Raw genomic sequence first — 24421 nt, 5'->3', positions numbered from 1 at the left:
AAACACCTGAAATTGCTGCCTTGCACAACCACTTCAAAACTACAACTAAAAGACAAAACGGACATCATCCAGAACCACAGGAAGGCAGGCTGAGTGGAAATTCTACAACTAGAAGAGAAGAGAAAAGCACACTGAGATTCACAGGAGCTGCGGAAGTAAAGTGCAGAGGTACGGAGGCACGCGTGCGGAAAGGGCTGGCAACTGAGTACGCTGTCTTTTTCAAGCTGGAGGGAGACACAAGCTCCTGACTGCTCTGAACTCCAGCTCCGGGCAAGACTCTGGGGACTGACTCATACGGGGAGAAACTGGACTGTCTGGCATCGGGCAGAACTCGAGGGCGGCTTTCTCTCAGAGGTGCTTGCAGCGATTACCATGGGACACTGAGACCCGGGGGCCTCTTCAGGCAGGGCCGATGGTCAGCCATTGCTGTTTGCTCTGCCCTGAGACCCTGCCCCGCCCAAGCTGTGCGCAGAGCTTTTTGCATATGAATGGTCTGGTCCTTTGAAATCTAAAATTACCTAACAAACTGCAGCTGAGTCAGAGAGACCCAGAACATCCAAAAGAAGGCCCAAGACCCCACAGCAGCTTGCACTGCTTCACAGCTGGGCCTCATCTGGGCACCTCCAAACCCCAAACAAAGAAGAGGAATCTGCAGATCTCTCCGTAGCTCCTGCTAAGTGGCCTCAGGCAGAGGCTAAATTAGCACCTCCTTGGAGATCCAAGAGCCAGTGTACCCAGTGTTCAGAGTGGGACCATCCAGATTACAACTCCTCAGATCCATAAGGAACACACTCAGGGGGCAGACTCAGTGAGCACCAAAGCCCCACTGAAGCAAGTCTTGCCTCATAAGGGTGTCTCCAGCACAGAAGTTCTCCCATCGTAGACACAGCTGATCCTCACAGCCAATTGGCCTGGAGGTCAATTCCTCCCAGTGATACCAACAACAATCAAGGCTTAACTACAACAAGACTGTGCACATAACCCACAAAGGGGTGCACCAAGAGTGTCCACCTCAGGTAACTGGGGAGGCTGAGCCACTGGGCCCTATTGACACCTAGCACACAAAGCCACTCAATCAACACAGGGAAGCAGCCAAAATGTGAAGACAAAGAAACAGGTCACAAATGAAAGAAATGGAGGAAAGCAAACGACTGGATATAGAGTTCAAAACCACAGTTATAAGGTTTTTCAAGAATTTTCTAGAAACCGCCGATAAATTTAGTGAGACCCTCGAGGATATGAAAAAGGACCAACTAGAAATTAAGCATACACTGACTGAAATAAAGAATAATATACAGAGATCCAACAGCAGACTAGAGGATCACAAGAATCAAGTCAAAGATTTGAAACACAAAGAAGCAAAAAACACCCAACTGGAAAAGCAAAAAGAAAAAAGAATCCAAAAATATGAAGATAGTGTAAGGAGCCTCTGGGACAACTTCAAGCGTACCAACATCCAAATTATGGGGGTGCCAGAAGAAGAGAGAGAGCAAGATATTAAAAACCTATTTGAAGAAATAATGACAGAAAACTTCCCCCACCTGGTGAAAGAAATAGACTTACAAGTCCAAGAAGCGCAGAGAACCCCAAACAAAAGCAATCCAAAGAGGACCACACCAAGACACATCATAATTAAAATGCCAAGAGCAAAAGACAAAGAGAGAATATTAAAAGCAGCAAGAGAAAAACAGTTAGTTACCTACAAGGGAGTACCCATACGATTGTCAGCTGATTTCTCAACAGAAACTATGCAGGCCAGAAGGGAGTGGCAAGAAATATTCAAAGTGATGAATAGCAAGAACCTACAACCAAGATTACTCTACCCAGCAAAGCTATCATTCAGAATTGAAGGGCAGATAAAGAGCTTCACAGATAAGAAAAAGCTAAAGGAGTTCGTCACCACCAAACCAGTATTATATGAAATGCTGAAAGGTATTCTTTAAGAAGAGGAAGAAGAAGAAAAAGGTAAAGATAAAAATTATGAACAACAAATACATATCTATCAACAAGTGAATCTAAAAATCAAGTGAATAAAAAATCTGATGAACAGAATAAACTGGTGAATATAATAGAACCAGGGGCATAGAAAGGGAGTGGACTGACAATCCTCGGGGGGATAGGGGTGTGGGGAGTGCGGGAAGAGACTGGACAAAAATCGTACACCTATGGATGAGGACAGTGGGGGGTAAGGGCAGAGAGTGGGGTGGGAATTGGGTGGAGGGGAGCTATGAGGGGAAAAAAGAGGAACAACTGTAATAATCTGAACAATAAAGATTTATTTAAAAATAATAATAAATTACCAATCAGTCTTAAGTGAAAAATAAAAGAGTGACTTGTCCTGGCCAGTTTGGCTCAGTGGATAGAGCGTCAGCCTGCAGACTCAAGGGTCCCAGGTTCAATTCCGGTCAAGGGCATGTACCTTGGTTGTGAGCACATCCCCGGTAGGAGGTGTGCAGGAGGCAGCTGATTGATGTTTCTCTCTCAGCGATGTTTCTGGCTCTCTATCCCTCTCCCTTCCTCTCTGTAAATAAATCAATAAAATATACTTTAAAAAAAAAAAGAAAGAGTGACTTTAAAAGTGGACTGAAATATGAGTAGCTTTTTTTAAAATTAAAAGACTAATGTATGTAAAAAAAAAAATAAGTGTAAGTGGGATACTAACACTGCTTGCACTGCCCTCAACAAGTTTGCAACTGAGCGAGTGATAGAGGCATATACGGGATCAAAGGGCTGTCACTCAGGGCAGAGTGGATGAGTTCTATTCAGACAACCCCATCCCTCATATCCATATGGTACCTTTCCATCCCTCACATCCATATGGTACCTTTCTATCCACAAAGCTCTTTCATAGACATTATGTTACTTTATGACAGCATTATTCTTTTTTTATGACAGCATTATTCTTAATTGATGTTAAACCAGACTTTCCCAGTATATAAATTATAAACATGAGGATGGCTACTATAAAAACAAACAAAAAAAAGAGCCCGGTAGCTCAGTGGTTGAATGTCAGTTCCTGAATCAGGAGGTCAGGGTTCAATTCCATCAGGGCACATGCCCAGGTTGTAAGCTGGATCCCCAGGGGGGCCTGTAGGAGGCAGCCGATCAATGATTCTCTCTCATCATTGATGTTACTATCTCTCTCTCCCTCTCCCTTCCTCTCTCTGAAGTAAATAAAAATATATTTTTAAAAAAAACACAGAAAATAACAAGTGTTACCAAGGATGTGGAGAAATCATAACCCTTATGCACTGTTGGTGGGAATCTAAAATGATGTAGCCACTAAGAAAAACAGTATGGTTGTTCCTCAAAAAATTAAACAGGATTATCATATGATCCCTCAATCCCACCTCTGAGTATATACTCAGAAGAACTGAAAGCCAAGTCTTGAAGAGCTATGTGCACACCCATGCTCATAGCAGCACTATTCACAATAGCCAAGAGGGGGCAGCAACCCAAATGTCCATCAACGGATGAATGGACAGACAAAATGTGGTCTACGTAACAATGGAATATTATTCAGCCTTAAAAAGGAATTAGATTCTGACATGCTACAACGCTGAAGAACCTTGAGGATTTTATGCCAAGTGAAATAAGCCGGTCACCAAAAGATAAATACTGTGGGATTCCCTTAATATGAAGTATCCAGAATAGCCAAGTTCATAGAGACTGAAAGTGGGACAGTAGTGACTAGGGCCTGAGGGGGGAGGGGGAGCTATTGTTCAGTAGGTACAGAGTTTCAGTTTTACAAGATGAGAAAGTTCTAGAGATCTGTTGAGCAACAATGTGAAGGTCCTTAACACTACTTTAGAGTACACTTAAAAATGGGGAATGCTGTCATTTGTGTTTTACCACACAAATACATACACTTGTATATCCTTTAAAAAATGTTTTTACTGATTTCAGAGAAGAAGGGAGAGGGAGAGAGAGATAGAAACATCAGTGATGAGAGAGAATCACTGATCAGCTGCCCCCTGCACATCCCATACTGGGGATCAAGCCCACAACCTGGGCATGTGCCCCAACCGTGAACTGAACTGTGACCTCCTGGTTCATAGGTCAACCACTGAGCCACGCCGGCCGGGCTATACTTTAATTCCAGTCCTGAAAGAGTGCGGTGGGAATACTTGGTGATTCTCCTCTGCAGGAGGACACACAGCCCCACCTTTGGGCACACTGGACGGTGGTGACCGCTCCTGACCGCACTTGGCCGGGAAGCAGGGGACACTCTCTCTGCCGGTGGCTAATGAAGCCCGAGCTGCTGACCCCTCACCCCCTGCAAGGTTCTCGCGGCTCCTCTGAAGTGTGTTGTTAGCTTACAGTGAGGGCCGGTGATCACACAGCGTGGGGAGAAAACACTCTCCAGTCTGAGACGCACACGCGTGGCCGCCTGGAAGTGGAGTCGGCCGTCTCGGTGAGGAGCGGCTGCCAAGAAGAGGGACGCTGCCGCCAAGAACCGGGAATCGCAGGCCAGTGTCTCACACTGTCTTATTTTCTTTTTCTTTTCAAAATGCCAGGAAAAGAAAATTCCATAAAGTAATTCCCTTGGTAGAAATTAGGGGCGTTGGTATTTTCTTTATATTTCCCTAAATATAAAGAAACGCGGACCCATTGCTGTCCTGTCCTGGCTCACAGAGGGCACTCAGTCAACACTTGTTTAGGGAAGGAAGGAAGGAAGCGAGGGTGGGAGGGAGGGAGGGAGGGAGGGAGGATGGGGGGAAGGAGGGAGGAGGGAGGGAGGGAAAGTTGTGACACAAGTAACTTAAGAAATTCCTGACACGTGTGATACTTATCCTTCTCTGACTGGCTTATTTCACTTAGCATCATACTCTCCAGGTGACCTCACGCATATGTGGGACCTAATGAGCAAAAGAAACTGACAAACAAAACAGATCCAGAGACATGGAAGCAGGCAACAGACTGAGGAATCTCAGAGTTAAGAGGGATTGGGGTGGGGGAGAGATTAACCAAAGAACTCATATGCATATATGCGTAACCCTTGGACACAGACAATAGTGAAGTCCTGTGGAGGGGGGGCTGGTGAGAGTGGGGGAAAAGGGAAAATTTTCTTAAAAAAGAAAAGAAATTCCTGAGACAGTTAAACTCCTGATCTTTGTGCCTGCACCCGGTCAGTTCCCACAGCAAGAATCTCAAGCATCCAACATCCGATCCTCGAGCCCATCCTCCTGGCATATCTCAGAAATGAACACTGTGCTATGATGAGGAGGGACTTCATTCAAGCCCGCTAGTCAACAGACTGGACAGCGCGGGGCGGCGGCAGAAAACACTGCGAACATAGTTCCTGTTAACTGGAGTGGGTCAGAGCCCTCCGGAGCCGGCTAGACACGCACAGCAAGAGGAGCTTGGAAGGAAAGGTATGTGAGAAACCAGGAATGGAAACACAGTCACACCAGTCTTACTACTCTTCTATTTATAGACCGGAGGAAAGATATGTTAAGAACTGTACACTTATCTTTTTTACCCTCAATTTAGGAAATCAAGTGTTCTGCGTTGCTCTCAGCCTTGTTAGAAAACGGGCACAGTGTCTGGCACCCGCCTCTCCAGGGTGAGCGGAGAATTGCGACAGCCCCAAGCGAGGGCAGCGTGCCAGGGAGAGAGGAATTTCAATGAGGACTCTGCAGAAGCCTCCACCGTCACCTGGGAGAACCGGGGCTGAAGGCTGAACGGGGGCTGCGGGGGCCCTTGGGGTCAGCGGTGTTCACAGCCGGCTGCGATGTGACAGTCGGCAGCACCACAGCCCAGGGAGTCCTCGGGTTTGGGGAGCACATGATTTGGGTTTTTAATTAAATTCCACTTCCAGAACTCCACGGAGAAGAAATCGTTCTGAATTCTTATAAACAAAACTCCTGAGCTGTAAAAACATGAAAACATCCTATTGAGAGTATTTACCTTAAGAAGAATTGTGGAATTGATTCACTCGTGTTCCCAATTGGCAAAACGACATTTGAATAGGATTGGAAATCTCAGAAACCAATTTCGCCTACACCCGTGGTCGGCAAACGGCAGCTCGCGAGCCACATGCGGCTCTTTGGCCCCTGGAGCGTGGCTCTTCCACAAAATACCACGGCCTGGGTGAGTCTATTTTGAATAAGTGGCGTTAGAAGAAGTTTAAGTTTAAAAAATTTGGCTCTCGAAAGAAATTTCAATTGTTGTACTGTTGATATTTGGCTTTGTTGACTAATGAGTTTGCCGACCACTGGCCTACACTGTCCGGCGTGGGCCTCCCTCTCCTGGTCGCCTGTCTTGCAGGGCGGCTCCACCGCCTCCCAGGTGACCAACAAAAACCTGGGAATTGTCTCTGCCGGGTGATAAGAGCCCTAACACTTGTATAGTGGTGGTTCTCGACCAGAGGCGATTTGGCTCCTTGGGGACATTTGGCAACACCTGAGGGCGTTGTTGGTTGTCAACCTGAGAAGGGAGTCATGGGGAGGGAGTGCTACGGATATCTAGCAGACAGAGGCCAGAAACACAGCTAAGCATCCCACAAAGCAGAGGACAAATCCCGCACAACAGAGAATCCAGTCCAAGGTTCAGAAACACTGCTTACAAAGAGCTTACTGTGTGCTATACTGTTCTGAGTATTATATTTCTACTAGAGGCCCGGTGCATGAAATTCATGCACTGGGGCAAGGGGTGGGGAGGGGTCCCTCAGCCCGGCCTGCACCCTCTCAGAGACCCCTTGGGGGATGTCCGCCTGTTGGCTTATGCCCACTCCCCGGCAGTGGGACATCCCTCTCATAGTCCGGGACTCCTCGCTCCTTACCACCCGCCTACTCGCTGCTCCTTAGCACTGCCTCGGAGGCAGGAGAGGCTCCCACCACCGCCGCTGTGCTCGCCAGTTGTGAGCCCAGCTTCTGGCTGAGTGGCACTCCCCTGTGGGAGTGCACTGACCACCAGGTATCAGCTCCTGCATTGAGTGTCTGCCCCCTGGTGGTCAGTGCACATCATAGTGACCAGTCATTCTGGTCGTTCTGCCATAACGGTCACTTAGGCTTTTATTATATAGATCAACTCACTTAACCCAACACTAGGAGAGAGGTACCATTATCACTCCCATCATGCAGATGAGGAAACTGAGGCTCAGAGAAATGAAGTAACTGGATCAAGATCACACAGCTAGTATGTGTGCGAAGTTGAAATGGGGCCCAGGCCACCTGGTCCAGAGGCTATGCTGTCACACGACTCTGCATGGCCTCCCTTGCCTGATTCTGAGCCAACCTCTTTACAGCCCTCATTAACTCCATCACTCTGTCCCGTCCAGGCCTGCGTCTTCTCCCCCTGGACCGTGGCAATGGACTCCCTGCTTCCAGCTCCACAGCCCTGCTTCCTCCCAGCCTCCCACGGCTGCCAGAGGGACCTCAAAAACCCAAATCTGATCCCACCTCTACCCGCTGCCTGAAGCCCTTCAACAGGTCCTTGTCACCTACAAGGTAAAGCCCAAACTCTTCCAATGGTGTCTGAGCTCTGGTGGGAATCATTCCGCTCCAGGCCTTCTCCTGCCTCCAACCCCGGCCCATCATGAACACTGCTGTGCTGTTCCCACCTCCCCGAAGCTACTCTGTCTACAGTGCCCACCTCCATTTACTTACCTGGGAAACACCTACTGACCCTTCAAATAGCAGCTCCAGCATCACCTCCCCTGGGAGCCTCTGAACATCCCAGCCCCCCAGGGAAAACCCCGCCCTTCTTTTACCATTTACTTCCACAGCCTTTATTCAATACTAGCGTTCCTGTTGCAGGAAAAATCCTGCAATAGGGTTTCCTGCTGCACTCTACCCCGCCTTGCCTACTCTCCTCTCTTCTCCCCCGCCCCGCCTTCTCCACCAGCCAGCCTGCTTTTCCCTTCTCCCCCGGCCTTGCCTGGGCTCCTCCCTTCTCCCCTACCCCGCCTTCTCCGCCAGCCTGCCCACTCTCCTTCCTTCTCCCTGGGCCCCGTCTCTGCTCCTCCCTTCTCCCCTGGCCCCGCCTCCACTCCTCCCTTCTCCCCTGGCCCCGCCTGTGCTCCTTCCTTCTCCCCCGCCCCGCCTTCTCCACCAGCCAGCCTGCTTTTCCCTTCTCCCCCGGCCCCGCCTCCGCTCCTCCCTTCTCCTCCCACCCGGTTTGCTTGCTTCTCCGCAGCTTTGTTCCCTTCAGCAGCTCTTGGCTTCTTTCTACGCTGTCTTGATATGCAAATTAGCCGCCATCTTGGTTGTGGTCATTTGCATACTCGCCCTGATTGGTTGGTGGGCGTGGCTTGGGCATAGCGAAGGTGCGGTCAATTTGCATATTTGTCTATTATTAGGTAGGATTATTGCCCTTTTCCTTGCTTTCAAGTCTGTGCCTCAAGGGCAGGGGCCTTGTGTTGCCTTCCTTACCTCTGAAATCTGGCCAAGTCACTCAGCAGTCACTCAGCAAGAATCAATGAATGAAAGATGAAATATCCCGTATGGCTTGAGTTCCTTCTTACATGAAGCAGAAGTCAGTTTCAGCAATGCCTTGACTCAAAGGTCTAGCCCTGTGCCCGGAACACCACGGGGTTGCCTCTAACCTCTAAGATAATTATCATCACCCTTCCCCTATAGAATCCCCTTCCCCAGACCGAACATCTCAGCTTCTCTCCTCTTCCTAAATGGCATGGTTTCAAGAGAACTCATGGCCTTACAGGGGGGACTGAATTCCTGAGCAAACCCAAATTGCAAGGGGAGAAGCTGGCCACATTTGGGAAGGTTCTTGAGATGCACTTTAAGTAGCATCTCAGGGGTCTCAAGTTCAAGTGTCTATGGCCAGGCAGGTGAGGCCCATGAAAGAGGCAGGCAGGTGAGGTGCTGCTGAAATAGAGAGAAGAGGCTACGAATGGCCCGAGCGTTCTCTCGCCTCCAGGGTTGCTGCGATGCAGGCCAGGTTGCCAGGTCTTTGAACATTTTGAGAAAAGCTAAAAATTTACATTTTCACACAAGGTTTTTTGATACTGGTAACTTTTTTTTTTTTTAATCAACAACAATATTTGAGTCAAACCAACTGCACTTGGGGACCAGCTCTGGCTGCAGGCTGTCCACTTGAGGTTTTGGCTTTAACTAAAGAATTGCTTGAGCACCCACCCAGGGTGGTTCAGTGGTTTAGCATCCACCTGTGAACCAGGAGGTCACAGTTTCATTCCCAGTCAGGGCACATGCCTGGGCTTTGGGCTTGATCCCTAGTAGGGGGTGTGCAGGAGGCTGCCAATCAATGATTCTCTCTCATCATTGATGTTTCTATCTCTCTCCCTCTCCCTTCCTCTCTGAAATCAATAAAAAAAAAAGAGAGAGAGTTGCTCAAGCAATTCCTAAATATAAGTTTTTGTATTTAGTGTTGGAAGTGTGCATAGATACATTGAGGGTTGTGGATAAGGCAGAATTTAAATTTAAAGTTAAGCTAGAAGACGGGGGTTAAAAATAACTTGGAGGCATAAATCACCAAGGAGGGTGGGAAACCAGGGAGCCTTCCTAACCGGCATCCAAAGGCAAGGCAGAGACACGCTTACCCGTCAACAGACCCATTTCCACCAGGGACCGGAACAAGCTGGGGTGCTGGGCTCTCAGCTCCTTCTCCCAGGGGAAGGCTCGGCACATCGAGGGCCTCCCGTACCTGCGCCTCAGGTCCACGTAGGAGTTCTGCAGGTCACCTGCAGGAGAGGGAAGCATAAGACACCACTCCCCTTAGGACAGGGTAAGCCTCCCCTCTCTGCACCCTCTCCCCCTAAGGGGAACTAGAAATGAGAGGTCAGGTGTACCGTTGCAGGATATGGGTTGGGCTGCATTAGGGATTTGAAACGGGTACGATGCCTTTGCCTTGAGGTCACAAATTCATAGCCAAGTCTGAGGGAAATGTGCCAAAGCTGCTGATGGCTGTTGAATAATTCTACAGAATGAGCAGCTGGCCTCGGACTGGGCCCCAGGAGGCCAATATCTAGGCCATTTTGTTGGCAGTGTGAGCTGAGGAGCAAAGTCCAACGATCCCCTGGGACACAAGGCGGTAGATGGTAGAAAATTCATCCCAATGCCCCAAACAGATCAGCATGCAAGGCTGGCCTGCCCACGCAGGCTACCTCTCCTGCAATGTCATCAGCTATCAATATCAGTTTCTTTCCTGCTCAGGATATTCGTATTCCTATATATCTCCCCCCTCTTCTGACAGCATCATATTTTCTGGATGATTCAGCAGTGAGAGCAATAGCTGGGGACCAGGATAGCCTATTCTTAAATCGAATTGCCGAAGAGCCGTCCTTCCACGTTTACCTATCACCACCTCCAGTCACTCCCTGGGACTGTGCTACGGGAACCCTGTGGGACTGGGGTATGTTCACCACGCATCCGTTCCTCCCTGGCCTTAAACGGGAAGTTCAGATCTGGAGATGGAGAGGTAGGGGGGCAGCACTGAAATACTCAATTTGCTTTTGCTGATGGCAAAGGCCCCAGAGGAACTTCTCTTCCAGAAGGAACATATGTGACTAACTCTATTGCCACCACACCAAGCAAGAAGATCCCTAGCACAGAGAAATTGTTAAGTGCCAGATCCGAGCTGGAACGTTGGAAGACAAGACGAGACCCATTTTATAACAGAAACACACCCCGTATGAGTGAAAGGATGCCCGCGCCACTCTGAGCAGGCACGAAAGCCTTCTATTTGAAACTCATTCCTTCTGTTACAAATGACTGATGCCTTCCAGCATGAGTCGATTTCAAGGATTTAAAAAATAAAACCGAGCCCCGAACAACAAAGTCATTGTTCAACACTTCTGAAAGCTAATATTCAGATTTTAATGGTCCAAGACAAAAGTGCACCGATGGGGAAACGTTTCTAATGATTAATTTATTTTCCAATTCATTTTTATTTTCTTAGACCGGCCTCAGATCCCATTCTGAATGGGAATAATGAAACGTGAGGCTCAAAACACTCTCATTTGTGCGCTTAAACCAAACCACATACGGCGAAAGCTACGAGGCAGGCTGGGCTGCTGTTGGCCGTTGGTCTGGTTGGAATCCAGGTGGACTGGACACTTTCCCTTGCATCTGTCTGCAGAGGTCATACTTCTCCCCATCGGTCAAGTCATCTATGTTCCATCCCAACCCCGTCAGAAAGAAGCCAAACGTGTTGACACAGATGCACAGAGCTAAAGATTGCTCTCCTGGCCCTGCTGCGTGGCTCAGTGGTTGAGCATTGACCTATGAACCAGGAGGTCACGGCTCGATTCCCGGCCAGGGCACATGCCCAGGTTGTGGGCTCAATCCCCAGTACGGGGAGTGCAAGGGGCAGCCGATCAATGATTCTCTCTCATCATTGATGTTTCTATCTCTCTCTCCCTCTCCCTTCCTCTCTCTGAAATCAATAAAAAATATATTTTTAAAAAAAGATTGCTCTCCTGAAGCTCAATACTTACATGCTTCTTGGGTCCCGCGGCCTTGCTGTACTGTGGATGCGTACACAGACACTATTTCTTGAACTTCTGCACACCTTTCGTAATATAACTTGATTTGTTCAGCAAGTTGCGTCTCAAGGAGGGGATTAAAAATCTATAAGTAGGCAAGAAAATCAAGTGATCAATTGTCATCAAACACCCATCAAATACCTATGAGGCTATGTCCGGGTTGATGTCCTTCTCCCTCTGACATTACCAGCTGGCTTGTTTGTACTCAGATCATCCAATCTGGATTTGCAAAGGGAGGGTGTAATTCAAGGACACTCTGGCTCTGGCCACTTCCTTCTGGCTTCTTTTTGTGGCATCTTCTCCTCCGCAGAGCTTCTTAAATGCCAGGCTTTCCCAGAGGCCAGGCCTCCACCCTCTTCTTGCTCCCACCGCATGCTGCCCCCAGAAAATCATATTCATCTCCCCTTCAGTTCTCAAGGGACAGGAAGTCTACCTGTGCTGTGCAGCTGACTGGGAGCCCTTCTCCTGTTTTCCTCTGCTCGGCAGGCTCCTACTCAACTTCCAAGGGCCAGATTCAAGGTCATCACTTCCGGGAAGCTTCCCTAACAGCCTACCCCACCATCACCTGGTTGCCCTCATCCATGTTCCCACCTCGGTGCTCCCAAACTGTGCTCACATCTGAATGAATGCACATACCACATTCTTTCATTACATATTTGCTTAAGAGAGATAAGGAAGCTCCTTAAGAAAAAAGGCCTGTCTCACGGCCTGGCCAGTGTGGCTCAGTGGTTGAGCATTGACCTGTGAACCAGGAGGTCACGGTTCGATTCCCAGTCAGGGCACATGCCTGGGTTGTGGGCTTGATACCCTGGGGGTGGGGGGGGGGGGAAAGAGGGTGTGCTGGAGGCAGCCGATCAATGTTTCTCTCACATCATTGATGTTTCTATCTCTCCCTCCCTCTCCCTTCCCCTCTGAAATCAATATATATAAAGGCCTGTCCCAACTCAGTGGTTTTCAGAATATAGGTTGTGACCCATTAGAGGGTTATGAAATCACTTTAGTGGCTGTCACAAGCAGTGATTTAAAAAAATAAAATAAAACACAGTACACTGAACGTAGCAAGGGTGTGTATATGTATGTGTATATATGTATATGTGTGTGTATATATGGGCATACATATGTACTGTTCATGATATTAAATAAATTTCTTATTGTGGACCACCTTCAAAAAACAAGTTTGAAAGCTACTATCTTATTTTCTTTTTTCCAATTAGCAATAATCACACCTTGGATAAACCTCATTGGCTACGATACTGCCACTGCGCAAAGCTGAAAGCTACTATCTTAATTCACCTTGGACACCTCAGCACCTGGCACAGAGCCTAGCACAGAGTAGGTGTTCAATAAGCATTGGCCGCACAAATGAATAAATCTCATTTTTTCCTCTTCATAGAGGTCTCTCCCTTGGGGCACTAAGATGCACCATGGGTGGTAGGGATCCTCATTTTTCCCTCAATGACTCTGTCTAGTGACTCTTGCTTTTTCCAGAACAAACCCCACGGGGTCACAGGAATGAAAGAAAGTTCCTTTTTCAGGTATTCAGTGATCTCTTTTTTTTTTTTTTTAATATATTTTATTGATTTTCCACAGAGAGGAAGGGAGAGGGATAGAGAGCTAGAAACATCGATGAGAGAGAAACATCGACCAGCTGCCTCCTGCACACCCCCCACCGGGGATGTGCCCGCAACCAAGGTACATGCCCTTGACCGGAATCGAACCTGGGACCTTTCAGTCCGCAGACCGACGCTCTATCCACTGAGCCAAACCGGTTTCGGCTTCAGTGATCTCTTTACAAAAGCAGAGAAAACAATGGCTGTGAAGGCCATGGTGGGGCAGCCTCCTCCCTGGGCAGCAGCCCCAGGGGCTGGCCTAGGCACCTGGACAGGTGCTTTTGGGGGGTGGGTTTGGAGGTGAGAGCCATCCAACAGCAGCTGCGAAGCCCTCTGCTGTGAGCGGGAGGCCCGAGTTTCTGAAGGGCGTGGTGAACAGAACCTCATCTGCTAGCGAGGCTGCTCCGTTGCTACTTTAAAAAATAGCATCTAACGGGAGCTTTTTACCAAATAACTAAGACTCTCTCCTTTCATTAGTTTAATCACTGGATGGGCAACAGCCTGATAAAAACCTACTCTATAATTAAGCCAGTGGTTATTAAAACAGAGGAAGTAAATGGTTTCCATTTTATGAGTACTAAATGAACCAAACGTTAACAGAAATCTATTATCGTGTTAGCTAGGGGAAACGACTCAATATTAATAATGTTTGGTGACAGAGCCGATGAGAGATCCCGCTTAAATAAATCTTTTGTTTCCCCAGGGTTCCAAGCCTGAGCCACACACCCATGAGCACCCACCAACTTCGCCTCGATCCCTAGGGCTCACCTGTGCAGGGTGCAGGGTGCGGAGGCGGTAGTATTTCAGGGGTCCGAAAAACCCTGCGATGCCGGCCACATACCTGCTCCCTCCGATAATGAAGTACCCAGCAGTGTCATTATAATGCAAGTCCTCCAGGAACCTACAGAAAAACACAAAGGCTCTGTGCTTTGAATCAGATTTTGAAAAAGAAACTCTTGCATTGACCCTCATTAACTTAGCCCAAATTCCCACAGGCCCTTCACTCTGAGTTCTAGCAGATGAGATGACGGTGGAGTTAGGCAGGCTTGGGCTACGATTCCAACTCTGCTCTTTACCAGCTGTGTGACCTCGGACCAGTGGCTTAACCTCTCTGAGACTGAGTTTTATTATTAGTAAGTTAGTTCCTCACTTATAGGATCATCAAAAGAATTAAGTGAATAGAAAGACATAAAACGTCTAGCTGAGTACCTGGCTCACTGTCAAAAAGGAATGGCTATTGAGATTGGTGAAACTGTTTGGAATCATTAAAATTACCCAGAATTGCTGGCCATAACAGGAACTATTGCACTCTAACAGGAAAAAAAAACACACACACACAAAAAACTTGTTGAATGGATAGAAGGCATCTGTGGAGAAAAACTAAAAACATATCCTATTAAATAAGAATTTATGTAAATTCAGTTAGAAGGAGGAGGCCACAGCAAGGTCAAAGGTCTTGGCCAAAGACAAAAGGTCAGCACAGGTGACACAACGAAAGTCCGCTTTGTCCTCAAAGAGTCAAAGGATCAGGAAGGAAAATGGAAGGAAAACTGAGTTAGCACAAATAAAATGCCCAAAGCTGTTCCTTGCAACCTTGATTATATTCACCAGAGACTGGAGGGCTCCGGATGTCTGTCAGTGAGGACTGACCACATCCATCCTGGGGCCTGGCCGTGAGCTCTCTCACTACACAGCTTAAACAAGGGATGGGGACTCAGTGCGCTGACCTGGAGAGATCTCCAAAATTCACTGCTAAGTGAAAAATATAAAAACAAAAGTGCAGAACAAAGGGTATACTTTTAACCTACGAAAGAGGAAAATGAATATATTTTTTTGTATTTGCATAAAAACTTTGTAAGTATACAGGAAACAAATACAGTATTTCCTCATGGCACAGGGTGCCCTGGGGATGTTAGGGGTGGAATGGATGGGGGCAGAGAGAGAGGCAAGACATCTAACTGTAGACCTGTTCATATCATTTTAATTTCTTTTTAAACCATGTGCATTAATTGCCTATTTATTTAAAAATTAAAATAGGAAAGGTGCGATGAGAGCATATGTGACCAGCAAGTGGGTGGGGGTGGACATCAAGCCAGGCAAAGAGCAAAGAGCCAGGGAGCGCAGAAGGCAGATGGAAGCAGAAAGAAAGAGCATAAAATGTCAGGTAGGCCTCCAGGAGCCCAGCGAGCCACGGGGGCAACGGGCCAGGGTGATGCTCGTGGGGACAGAGAAAGCTACCAGCGGCTGCATCAACAAAAGCCAAGCAGGGAGTGGGGGGAGGGGGGGGGCTGACTGTTAGCAAGGAACCTGACCCTTAGCAGGCACATCTAGCTGGAGAGGGAGACAAAAGAGTGACTAGATGGGCCCGAGATGGGCCCGTGCAGACAGAACCAAATGAGGAATGAGCACGCCGGATTGAGCTTTAGACAAAGGCAACTCACATGGAAAAGAAGTGCTTCCTCTCCCCATAGTTCTCTTTGCAGAATCTCAGAATTGAAGGACCAGGAGAAGAGGACGGTCTCTTCCCCCCGCTTTTTTTAGGTGGGACCACAAAGTTATTATCTCAGAGCTGTGCACTGACTGTTTTCCAAGGCCTTGGAAAGACTTGAACTGCCCTCCTGAGACAATGCCCGGCACCCCGTGGGTACCAAGCAATGCTTCTGGAGTAAAAGCTCTCAGGAACCCTGCTTAACCAGCCCGCCCGCTCCCCTGACAGCCCATCCCTGCATACTAGAGCCTTGTTTCTCATTTTATCGATGGACATCATAATCATACCTGTCTACAGCGTTGTTGAGAGGATTCAATGAACTAGTATTTAAACAAAGCATTTAGAACAGTGCCTGGCACATAGTAGGCACCATAACTTTATGATGATTATTATTAAACAGTGATGGGCAACCTATTGAGCTTGGTGTGTCAAACTTCGCCAAAAAACTGAGCATAACTCGGGTAGTGTGTCACTTTGAGGAAAAAACTAACTCCAAGACTCTAGTCGCAAATGTTCCATCCTCAGGAGCAGCAAATGTTTCATCCTCGGCATGCGGCCGAGTGTCATCAGAAATGGCTACGCGTGTCAGTGCTGACACGCGTGTCATAGGTTCACCATCACTGGCCTAGACCACTGTGGGACTTTTTCTACCACCTCTTGAGTGATATGCTTCGTACAAGTCAGATGTGTTTGTTTCCAAACATGTTAATGCCAATTGTATGGTCACTTAATTGTACAATATAATTAAATATTATGTTACCCAATAAAATATGGGTGGAGCAGAAGTTGTTCATTCTGTAAAAAAAGAAGTTGTTCATTCTGAGTTGAATACTTCGAGGAGACTCAGTTAAAACATGGTTACTGCCCAACCAGCGTGGCTCAGTGATTGAGCGTTGACCAATGAACCAGGAGGTCATAGCTCAATTCCCCATCAGGGCATATGCCAGGGTTGTGGGTTTGATCCCCAGTGTGGGGTGTGCAGGAGGCAGCAGATCAATGATTCTCTCTCATCACTGATGTTTCTATCTCTCACTCCCTCTCCCTTCCTCTCTGACAAAAAAAAAAAAAAAAGGTTACTGAAAAATTGTTGTGGAAGTAAGACAATTGTAAAAGAATGGAAAAAGAAATCAAAGACATCTAGATGGATTTTAGGCTCTGATCATTTTACAAGTGTCTTTGTTTCCTTTTCATTGGAAGAAACAGACACTGCATGCCGTTTACTCAAAAGATCAGAGAGAACTCTGATCGGGAGGTTCGTATTCAAAGGAATACGAACAATGATTGTACATTTCTATCTTTTAGTTAAAATAAAATGGTTAAGGTATCTTTTTAAAGAACGTTGCTTTAACTGACGAACAATAAATTACTTGGTGCCTATGGTACTGGGTTATGTTTTTTAGTTTTTTCATCATGATTATAATATAACCAAATAGGAGATCTTTCCAGCTTGGTCTCCAACATTTTTTTCTCCTCTAAAATCCTCATTGCAAGTGATTCCTTGTGGGGTGCACTGCATGATGGTCATCCATTTCTCTGACATAAGAGCTGAGCTGGATCGTCCAGAGCCCAGGCTGGTTCCTTTCGAAAACCTCAGACACACTGGCAGACGTCTACTCTCATCTGGACGTAGGAGAGCTTCCTGGGCAATAACTGCAGAGCATGGGCAGCCAGTGCTGTTAACCAGACCTCACTCAGGATCAGGAAACAGCTCCAGCTCGAGGGGGCTTTCATAGGGGAACTTGGAGCCGCCAACCAGCCGCCCCCCTCACTCCTGAGAGTAATTCTCATCTTTAATGTCATTCCCTCAGGACCTGCTCTAAATGCTGACCCTTCGTCATCTTCTCAGGCTGCCTTACTCCTTTCCTTCCCAGCATTCGCCACAATTTGTCATTTTAAATTTATTTGTGTATTTGCCGAAGATCTGTCTCCCCCACTAGACTTCGTAGCTCCAGGAAGGCAGGGGCTGACTGTATTTGGTCCGAGTCCAGCACTGTGTCTGCCACGTGGCCGCTGTGCTGAATGAGTGAATAGAAACTGGATGGATGGATTGATGGATGGATGGATGGATGGATGGATGGATGGATGGATGGACGGACAGATGGATGAGTGGATGGAAGGACGGATGGAAGGGCGGATGGATGGGTGAATGAATTTGACACTATACAGGTGTTCAGTTGTTACCTGCCACCAAGTGTTACTGGCAGCCTTTCATGCATGTCTAGCACTGCACTTCTGAGCAGTCAGTTACTGACCTTCCTATACCACTGCTGTGGGAGAGCAGCTGTCATTATGTTTGCACTTCAAGAACAAATAGAAAGGAAGGTGAAGAGGCTTTCCTTGGAACCTCTAGAAACATCTGGACTATTTAGTCCACTGGCTTGGCCCACTCTGAAAGTGCAACTGCAAATATCTAACCACAAGGACCCCAGTGGGCCTGGCGTTAACTCTTTAGTTTGATGGGAGAGGTTCCAGGGATCAGGGAAGGGCAGCTGAGGGTGGGGAGGGCACTCCTGGGTGTGGGCACTGCCAGTATTGCCAGGTAAGGACTCACTTCGGTGTTTTACCTGGGATGTTGGATTGGTATGAATACGTACTGGGAAACCAGCCCTCATCTCTACAATCTTCTATGACCACACTGATCTTGTCTTTTCTTAACACTGTGATATTCTGTTCATTATGGAGTCCTGACATTAACTTTGATTGTAGAAAATATCGTAGTAAATGTTAGTTACCAAGATTATTGTTATGAGTTGAATTGTATCCCCCCTCAGCATTCATATGTTGAAGTCTGAACTCCCAAGGGCCTCATAATGTGGCCCTATTGGAAACAGGGTCATTGCAGATGTAGTGACTTAAGAGGAGGCCATACTAGGAGCCCTTAATCCCATGTGCCTGGGGTCCTCATAATCAGAGGAACTTTGGGCAAAGACAGACACGCACACCGTGTGAACACCATGTGAAGACTGGAGTTATGCTGCCACGTGTCAAAGAACTGCCGGGGCTGGGAAAGAGGCCTGGATCAGACCCGTCTCCGGAGACTTCAGAGGGAGCATGGCTCTGCCAACACCGTGACCTTGGACTTAGACTGCGAGACAATACGTTTCTGTGGTTGAAGCTACTCAGTTTGTGGACTTTGTTCCAGCAGCCCCAGCAAACTAATACAATACTGAGGGTGGTGGGCTTTTTCCCCCCTTTCTCTCCTCACCCTGTTCCCAGCTCTGGATCATACTGTGACCTCTGCGTCTATGATTCACTCATGTCAGCCTCTAGATTTCTGGAATTTAGAAGGAAAGAAAGCCTTTACATAAAAAAAATGAAAAAGAGCCAATGAAATTCAATTGGTGGTCATAAATGTCCTGGGGCTGGAGGTGGGTGTCAAGGGAGAAAGGGAAGGGATTATTTCAAATAAATATATTTCTATTGATTTCAGAGAGGAAGAGAGAGGGAGAGAGAAATAGAAACATGATTTATGAAAGAGAATCATTGAGCCCTGACTGGTTTGGCTCAGTGGATAGAGCGTCGGCCTGCGGACTAAAAAATCCCGGGTTCGATTTCGGTCAAGGGCATGCACCTTGGTTGTGGGCACATCCCCAGTGGGAGGTGTGCAGGAGGCAGCTGATCGATGTTTCTCTCCCATCTATGTTTCTAACTCTCTATCCCTCTCCCTTCCTCTCTGTGAAAAATCAATAAAAAATATATATATTTTTAAAAAGAGAATCATTGATCGGCTGCCTCTTGCACAACTCCCACTGGGGTTGAGCCCACAACCAGGCATGTGCCCTGACCAGGAATTGAACCATGACCTCCTGGTTCATAGGTCGACACTCAACCACTGAGCTATGCTGGCTGGGCTAGGCTGAGGGAGGGATTATTTTAGACTTCATATCCTGAAACACACACCCTGAATTTCTGGAGCCCCCTTTACAGGGCACTCGAGGGATTTCCAAAGAGCCACTATCATCCGTTTCACCAAAACAAACTCGCGGGCCTTCCTATTCTTGCACTCTTCAGAAAAGAACTCACAGCCACCTGTTATACAGCAAAACTCACACCTGCCAACTGCCTTTGGGCTGGTCTAAATCCAGTCAGTGCACATGCAGACTTCTGCTCCAGTCTTGGGCCTTGGTCTACGTACAATAGAGCTATCAAGTCACCACTGACCTATCTGTGCACGTTAAGGAATAACACTTCTTTAGCCTTTCATATAACTCTAATCCTCTAATCCAGCCATGACACTAAGAATTGTTCTATGTGTCCAGGGCCTAAAAGGAATCAGCTTGGCTTAAATGCAAACAGAAATGGAGGGGAGAGAGTAGAGAGTATGTTCCTTTATTTCCCTGTCTCCTCCTGTTTGCTTTCCTTGCAGTAATAATTGGTTTTCAAGAAAATATGAGTTGTGAGGGGCCTTGAGTGAATGGAGGTGTTTGAAAAGGCAGCTTTGTGCTTGGTGTAGTCAATGACTACAGGGGGGAGGAATGACCCCTCGACCCCAGCCCAGGCAAGGTGTCCAACTGTCCTGATACATTTTAAAAAATACTATATGTTCGAAGCTGGTAATTTTTGTTTCTGTTCTTTAGACTCATTCTTAAGCATTTGGTTATATATATACTAGAGGCCCAGTGCATGAATTCATGCACCAATGAGGTCCCTCGGCCTGGCCTGTGGGATTGGGATGAGGGAGGATGGCCAGTTGGGGAGGGACCGCAGGAGGGCTCCAGGGCGTGTCCGGCCCATCTTGCTCAGTCCTGATTGGCCAGACCCCAGCAGCAAGCTAACCTACCAGTCAGAGTGTCTGCTCCCTGGTGGTCAGTGCACATCATAGCGAGCGGTTGAGCAGCCTTAGCATATCATTAGCATATTACGCTTTGATTGGTTGAATGGCCAACTGGCCAACTGGACACTTAGCATATTAGGCTTTTCTTATATAGGATTATCAAACTATATGATGAGGTATCCTGAGTTCCTAAAGAAGGTTGCCCCGTGGTTCTGCCACTAACACCTGCTATTATACAGGGATAAAGAAGCAAATTCAAAAAAAAAATTATGAAATACAAGGCAAGGGACCCAATTCTCAGTTTCTATAACTCTTATAGAGAACAGTTCTATAAAGATGAAAAGTTACACCAATATCAATAGTTGCATACATTTCAAATTTAGATTATAAACATAAATATGAAGACTGTCTGCTTTTATGTCTTATACTAGGCCAACGTTACCAACCATTCTCAATAAGCAACATTAATATTTTGATTTATTTTTCAGAATCCTTCGTAGAAGATAATTTCAAAGAAAATGAATAATACAAAGTGCCATGAAAGAAAGAATTTACAATGCGGTCTGGAGAGAGAAGTAGTTTCTCCTGTTTAGGAAAAAAGGTTGTGGGGCAAAAGGAAGAGTTTGTGGGCAGTAAAAAGGAGAAAGAAAAAAAAAGTACAAAGACTAGCCACAGGGCAGACTAGTCCATGCTTGGAAAGCTGAATAAGGAGGTGTGAGAATAACAAATAACGTTAGGGTTGAAGGCTAAGGCATGAAGATTCCTTAACCCTCATTCAGCAACATTTGAATCGCAAGAAAGATCACACTTACCTAATGGTCTGATTGTGGTAACTTTTCAAATCCTGTCCAATGCTGGTGGTGACTACTACCTGTGGTGGGAGAGGTACACAAGAATCAGTTATGCTTTAACACCCCACATCATAAATATAGTCCTGGATATAAATTACTCAAAAAGGGGTGCATAGCCTTTTGCCTGATCAATTTCTGCAAAAATGAAATTAACAGTTTACTAGCCCTGTGTGTATTTTAAGACTTAATAAATTTATTTATTTAAAAAAATACATATATATATATATATATATATATATATATATATATATATATATGTTGATTTCAGAGAGGAAGGGAGAAGGAGAAATAGAAACATCAACGATGAGAGAGAATCACTGATTGGCTGCCTTCTGCACCCACCGGGGATCGAGCCCGCAACCCAGGCATGTGCCCTTGACCGGAATTGAACCCGGAACCCCTCAGCCCACAGGCTGACGCTCTATCCACTGAGCCAAACCAGCGAGGGCAAGACTTAAGAAATTTAATTTCTCTAAATGACTTGATATAGTAAAAAGATCTGTAAAGCAGTTTTTCCTGGTGGGTTTCAGAGATATCCAAACTACAAGCCAAAGAGATAGCCGATGGATGTTCTGCACTCACATTGATGTTTCTCTCTTCCTCTCTCTAAAAATCAATTTTAAAAATCGTAAAAAAGGAAGGAAGAAAGGAAGGAAGGAAGGAAGGAAGGAAGGAAGGAAGGAAGGAAGGAAGGAAGGAAGGAAGGAAGACAGAAAATGCATAGACTACTACAAGGAGTTTTTGAAATTTTTTTCGAATTCCATGAAAGCCTTGGGGGGCGGGGTGGGGGCGGGAGACAAAATTGGCGCCGACTGGCTTCACGCACTGCTGTTTCCCACTCTCTTTTCCCAAGTCATTTCAATGGTGACAATGTTTGTGTCCCGGATGTTATCAGCTGTCATTAAATGTCATGTATTCTTCTTGGCATCTTGGATTCCAACACAAACGCCTAGAGTTAAGAAGCTCTTTACCCTCCTAGCGCTAGCCCAGAGCCAGTGTTTACCAAACATGTGCGGGCCTAACTAGGTTCTCAAAGATGTGCCTACAACACCGTGTCCCTGAAAGACAAACGAGCCCATAAAAACCAACCCAATTCAGCCAACTACAAAATGAAGGAAATGACTCAAACCAGTTGTTTCTCTAAACCAACCATTCACTTTCATTCAATTTGTCCATTTAGTCAAAGTGATGAATATGGTCGTCCCACCACAGAGATGGATTTTGTGTAGGAAAACAATTAAGTATTGTTTCGGGACCTACATTTTTTAGGCAGAACTGATGGAATGGAAAGGAAACAGATAAAAAGTCTACTAGAAAAAAAAAATCTTTTTTCTTTCCACCCCATCTGGCCTGCCTAATTCTTCTCTCCTGCTTTATCCGAGCATGTGCTCTGCCATTGAATCCTTCTCTTTAATTAAAGAACTACTTTGATTTACTCTTCTTCTGCTCTCAAAGCTTCCACAACACCCTGCTGCTTTGCAAGCAGAAACCCAAATTCCATGATAATCAAGATTCTCCACATGCTAGCCCTGAAGACAGTGTTTTCTACTATTAGTGTCCCGTGGTCTACAAATTTCTACTCTGGTCAAACTGGCTTATCCGCTCACCCGCAGCAATATGCTACGATGCTCCCGGCTCTCTTCTGCATCTCAATCTGCCCATCCGTAGGAACCTTCTCTGTGAAAGCTTCCCTGAGCATCCCAGCATGAAGCGCTGTCTCTCATCTCCGAATCACTGTGAGTCATTTGGCAATTAAGCTCACCTTATGACATCCCTTCACCCGCTTAATGTTAATCCCCAAAATAGTCTATAAGCTGCTTGGGCACAGTGTCTTGCATACAGCAGGTGCAAAATAAGATCTGTGCTTTGCTCTAACATGATTTGATACCTAAGTGACACATAGTCCTAAGCTGACCTCGTTAGGAGAAAAGCAGCAACCAAGCTATGCCATCAAAATGGTCATGGAAATGAGAAGCTAAAACACGGACCACAGCGATGTCACCTAACATCGTTAAAGAAATAAACTAACATAAAAACAACCCTAGCCAACATCTCACAGACTCTTCTCAGTAATGCAACAAGGACTGGCCTGATTTCTTTTCTCTTCAGAAAAAGGAAATGAGATAAACCTGGCCACCGAGGGAGGTCTGCGTACCATCTAATAATACACGAGACAAACAAGACGTCTCTTCCAGTTTTGTTGCCGGAAAATCACAAATCAATAAGGAAAGCCGACGAGAAAATAAAGTCACCAGAAGAAAGAGTAGCATACTGACATTGTGTAGATTGAAAAAGGGAATTGCATTCAATTATAACAGCGGATTTGCCATAATCCATAATATCTGCCTTATGAGAGTTTGAAACAGTTATGAACATTTTTTTTAATAGTATGAAGTAGATAAACACCCTTCGTCCCACTAGGATTATCACTTAGGTTTGTTCATTATTATTTGTCTGTTTATGCCAAACATAAGCAATTGTCTCAACTGCCAAAAACAGTCAAACAATTTCTTGACTCCACTAACTAATAAATTTCTGTAAAAAAAAACCAAAAACTGTAGATCCAATGACACTATATAAACATGGCTGGTGCTGTTTTCACATTTATCTCCACAAAGCCTATCTCGCCAGGGGAAAAGCGCTGGATTCCTCGGATAATTGTGGCTATAGAGCCGGCTATTTTATTTACTCATTCACAGTATGGTCGAAAGAAGCACTTTAAAGACCCAATTAAATGGGATGGGATTCTTTTGATTTAAACTTCCATCCATAAAAGTTTGATTGAAAAAGTGTATAGTTGTAAGGAGTTTATCATTTGCCACAAATGTGCTATTAGAGATTGTCTTGCTTCCTGACGTTAAAGCCAGGCTTCACATTAAGTGATGATGCCAACAGGCGTCTCAGAGCAGCGCACATAGGTACCTGGCCTCCATTGAACGAGATATCCAAGCGAAACCACTCCTTCAAAGGCAGGGTGAATTTCGTCTTGACAGCAAGGTCATCTCCTTGGACAAGGTGCATTTGAATATGCAAGAGGCCTAAAAGGAAAATTAAAACCCATGAAAATGACCAAAAAAACAACAACCCAAAACTCAGGCGTGAATGTAGTGGCTACACCTTTTCAACAATTATCCTAAGAAGCTACCAGACTAGCTCACGCTCCTTCTCCCTTTAAACAAAAACAAAACCAGAAAGAAAAAAAGAAAAGAAAAAATTGCATGCGTGCATTCCTTT

General features: G+C 46.2%; 1 protein-coding gene across 1 annotated transcript in view; it reads right to left on the bottom strand.

Annotated features, from left to right (window-relative positions):
* The window catches only part of SEL1L3 (SEL1L family member 3), a 111143-nt gene that overhangs the window by 59465 nt on the left and 27257 nt on the right, over positions 1-24421 (bottom strand). The window contains exons 5-9 of the mRNA XM_079767438.1: positions 24110-24225; positions 21149-21207; positions 13843-13975; positions 11417-11549; positions 9521-9661 (exon numbers count right to left, since the gene is read on the bottom strand). Of these exons, the coding sequence (XP_079623564.1) occupies positions 9521-9661; positions 11417-11549; positions 13843-13975; positions 21149-21207; positions 24110-24225 (582 nt within the window). The remainder of the gene's footprint in view (positions 1-9520; positions 9662-11416; positions 11550-13842; positions 13976-21148; positions 21208-24109; positions 24226-24421) is intronic.

This window comes from Cnephaeus nilssonii (genome assembly GCF_951640355.1).
Source record: "Cnephaeus nilssonii genome assembly, chromosome: 1".
NCBI classification, from domain to species: domain Eukaryota; kingdom Metazoa; phylum Chordata; class Mammalia; order Chiroptera; family Vespertilionidae; genus Cnephaeus; species Cnephaeus nilssonii.
The sequence above is the reverse complement of the archived record's forward strand: the minus strand, read 5'-3'. Positions and strand labels throughout refer to the sequence as shown.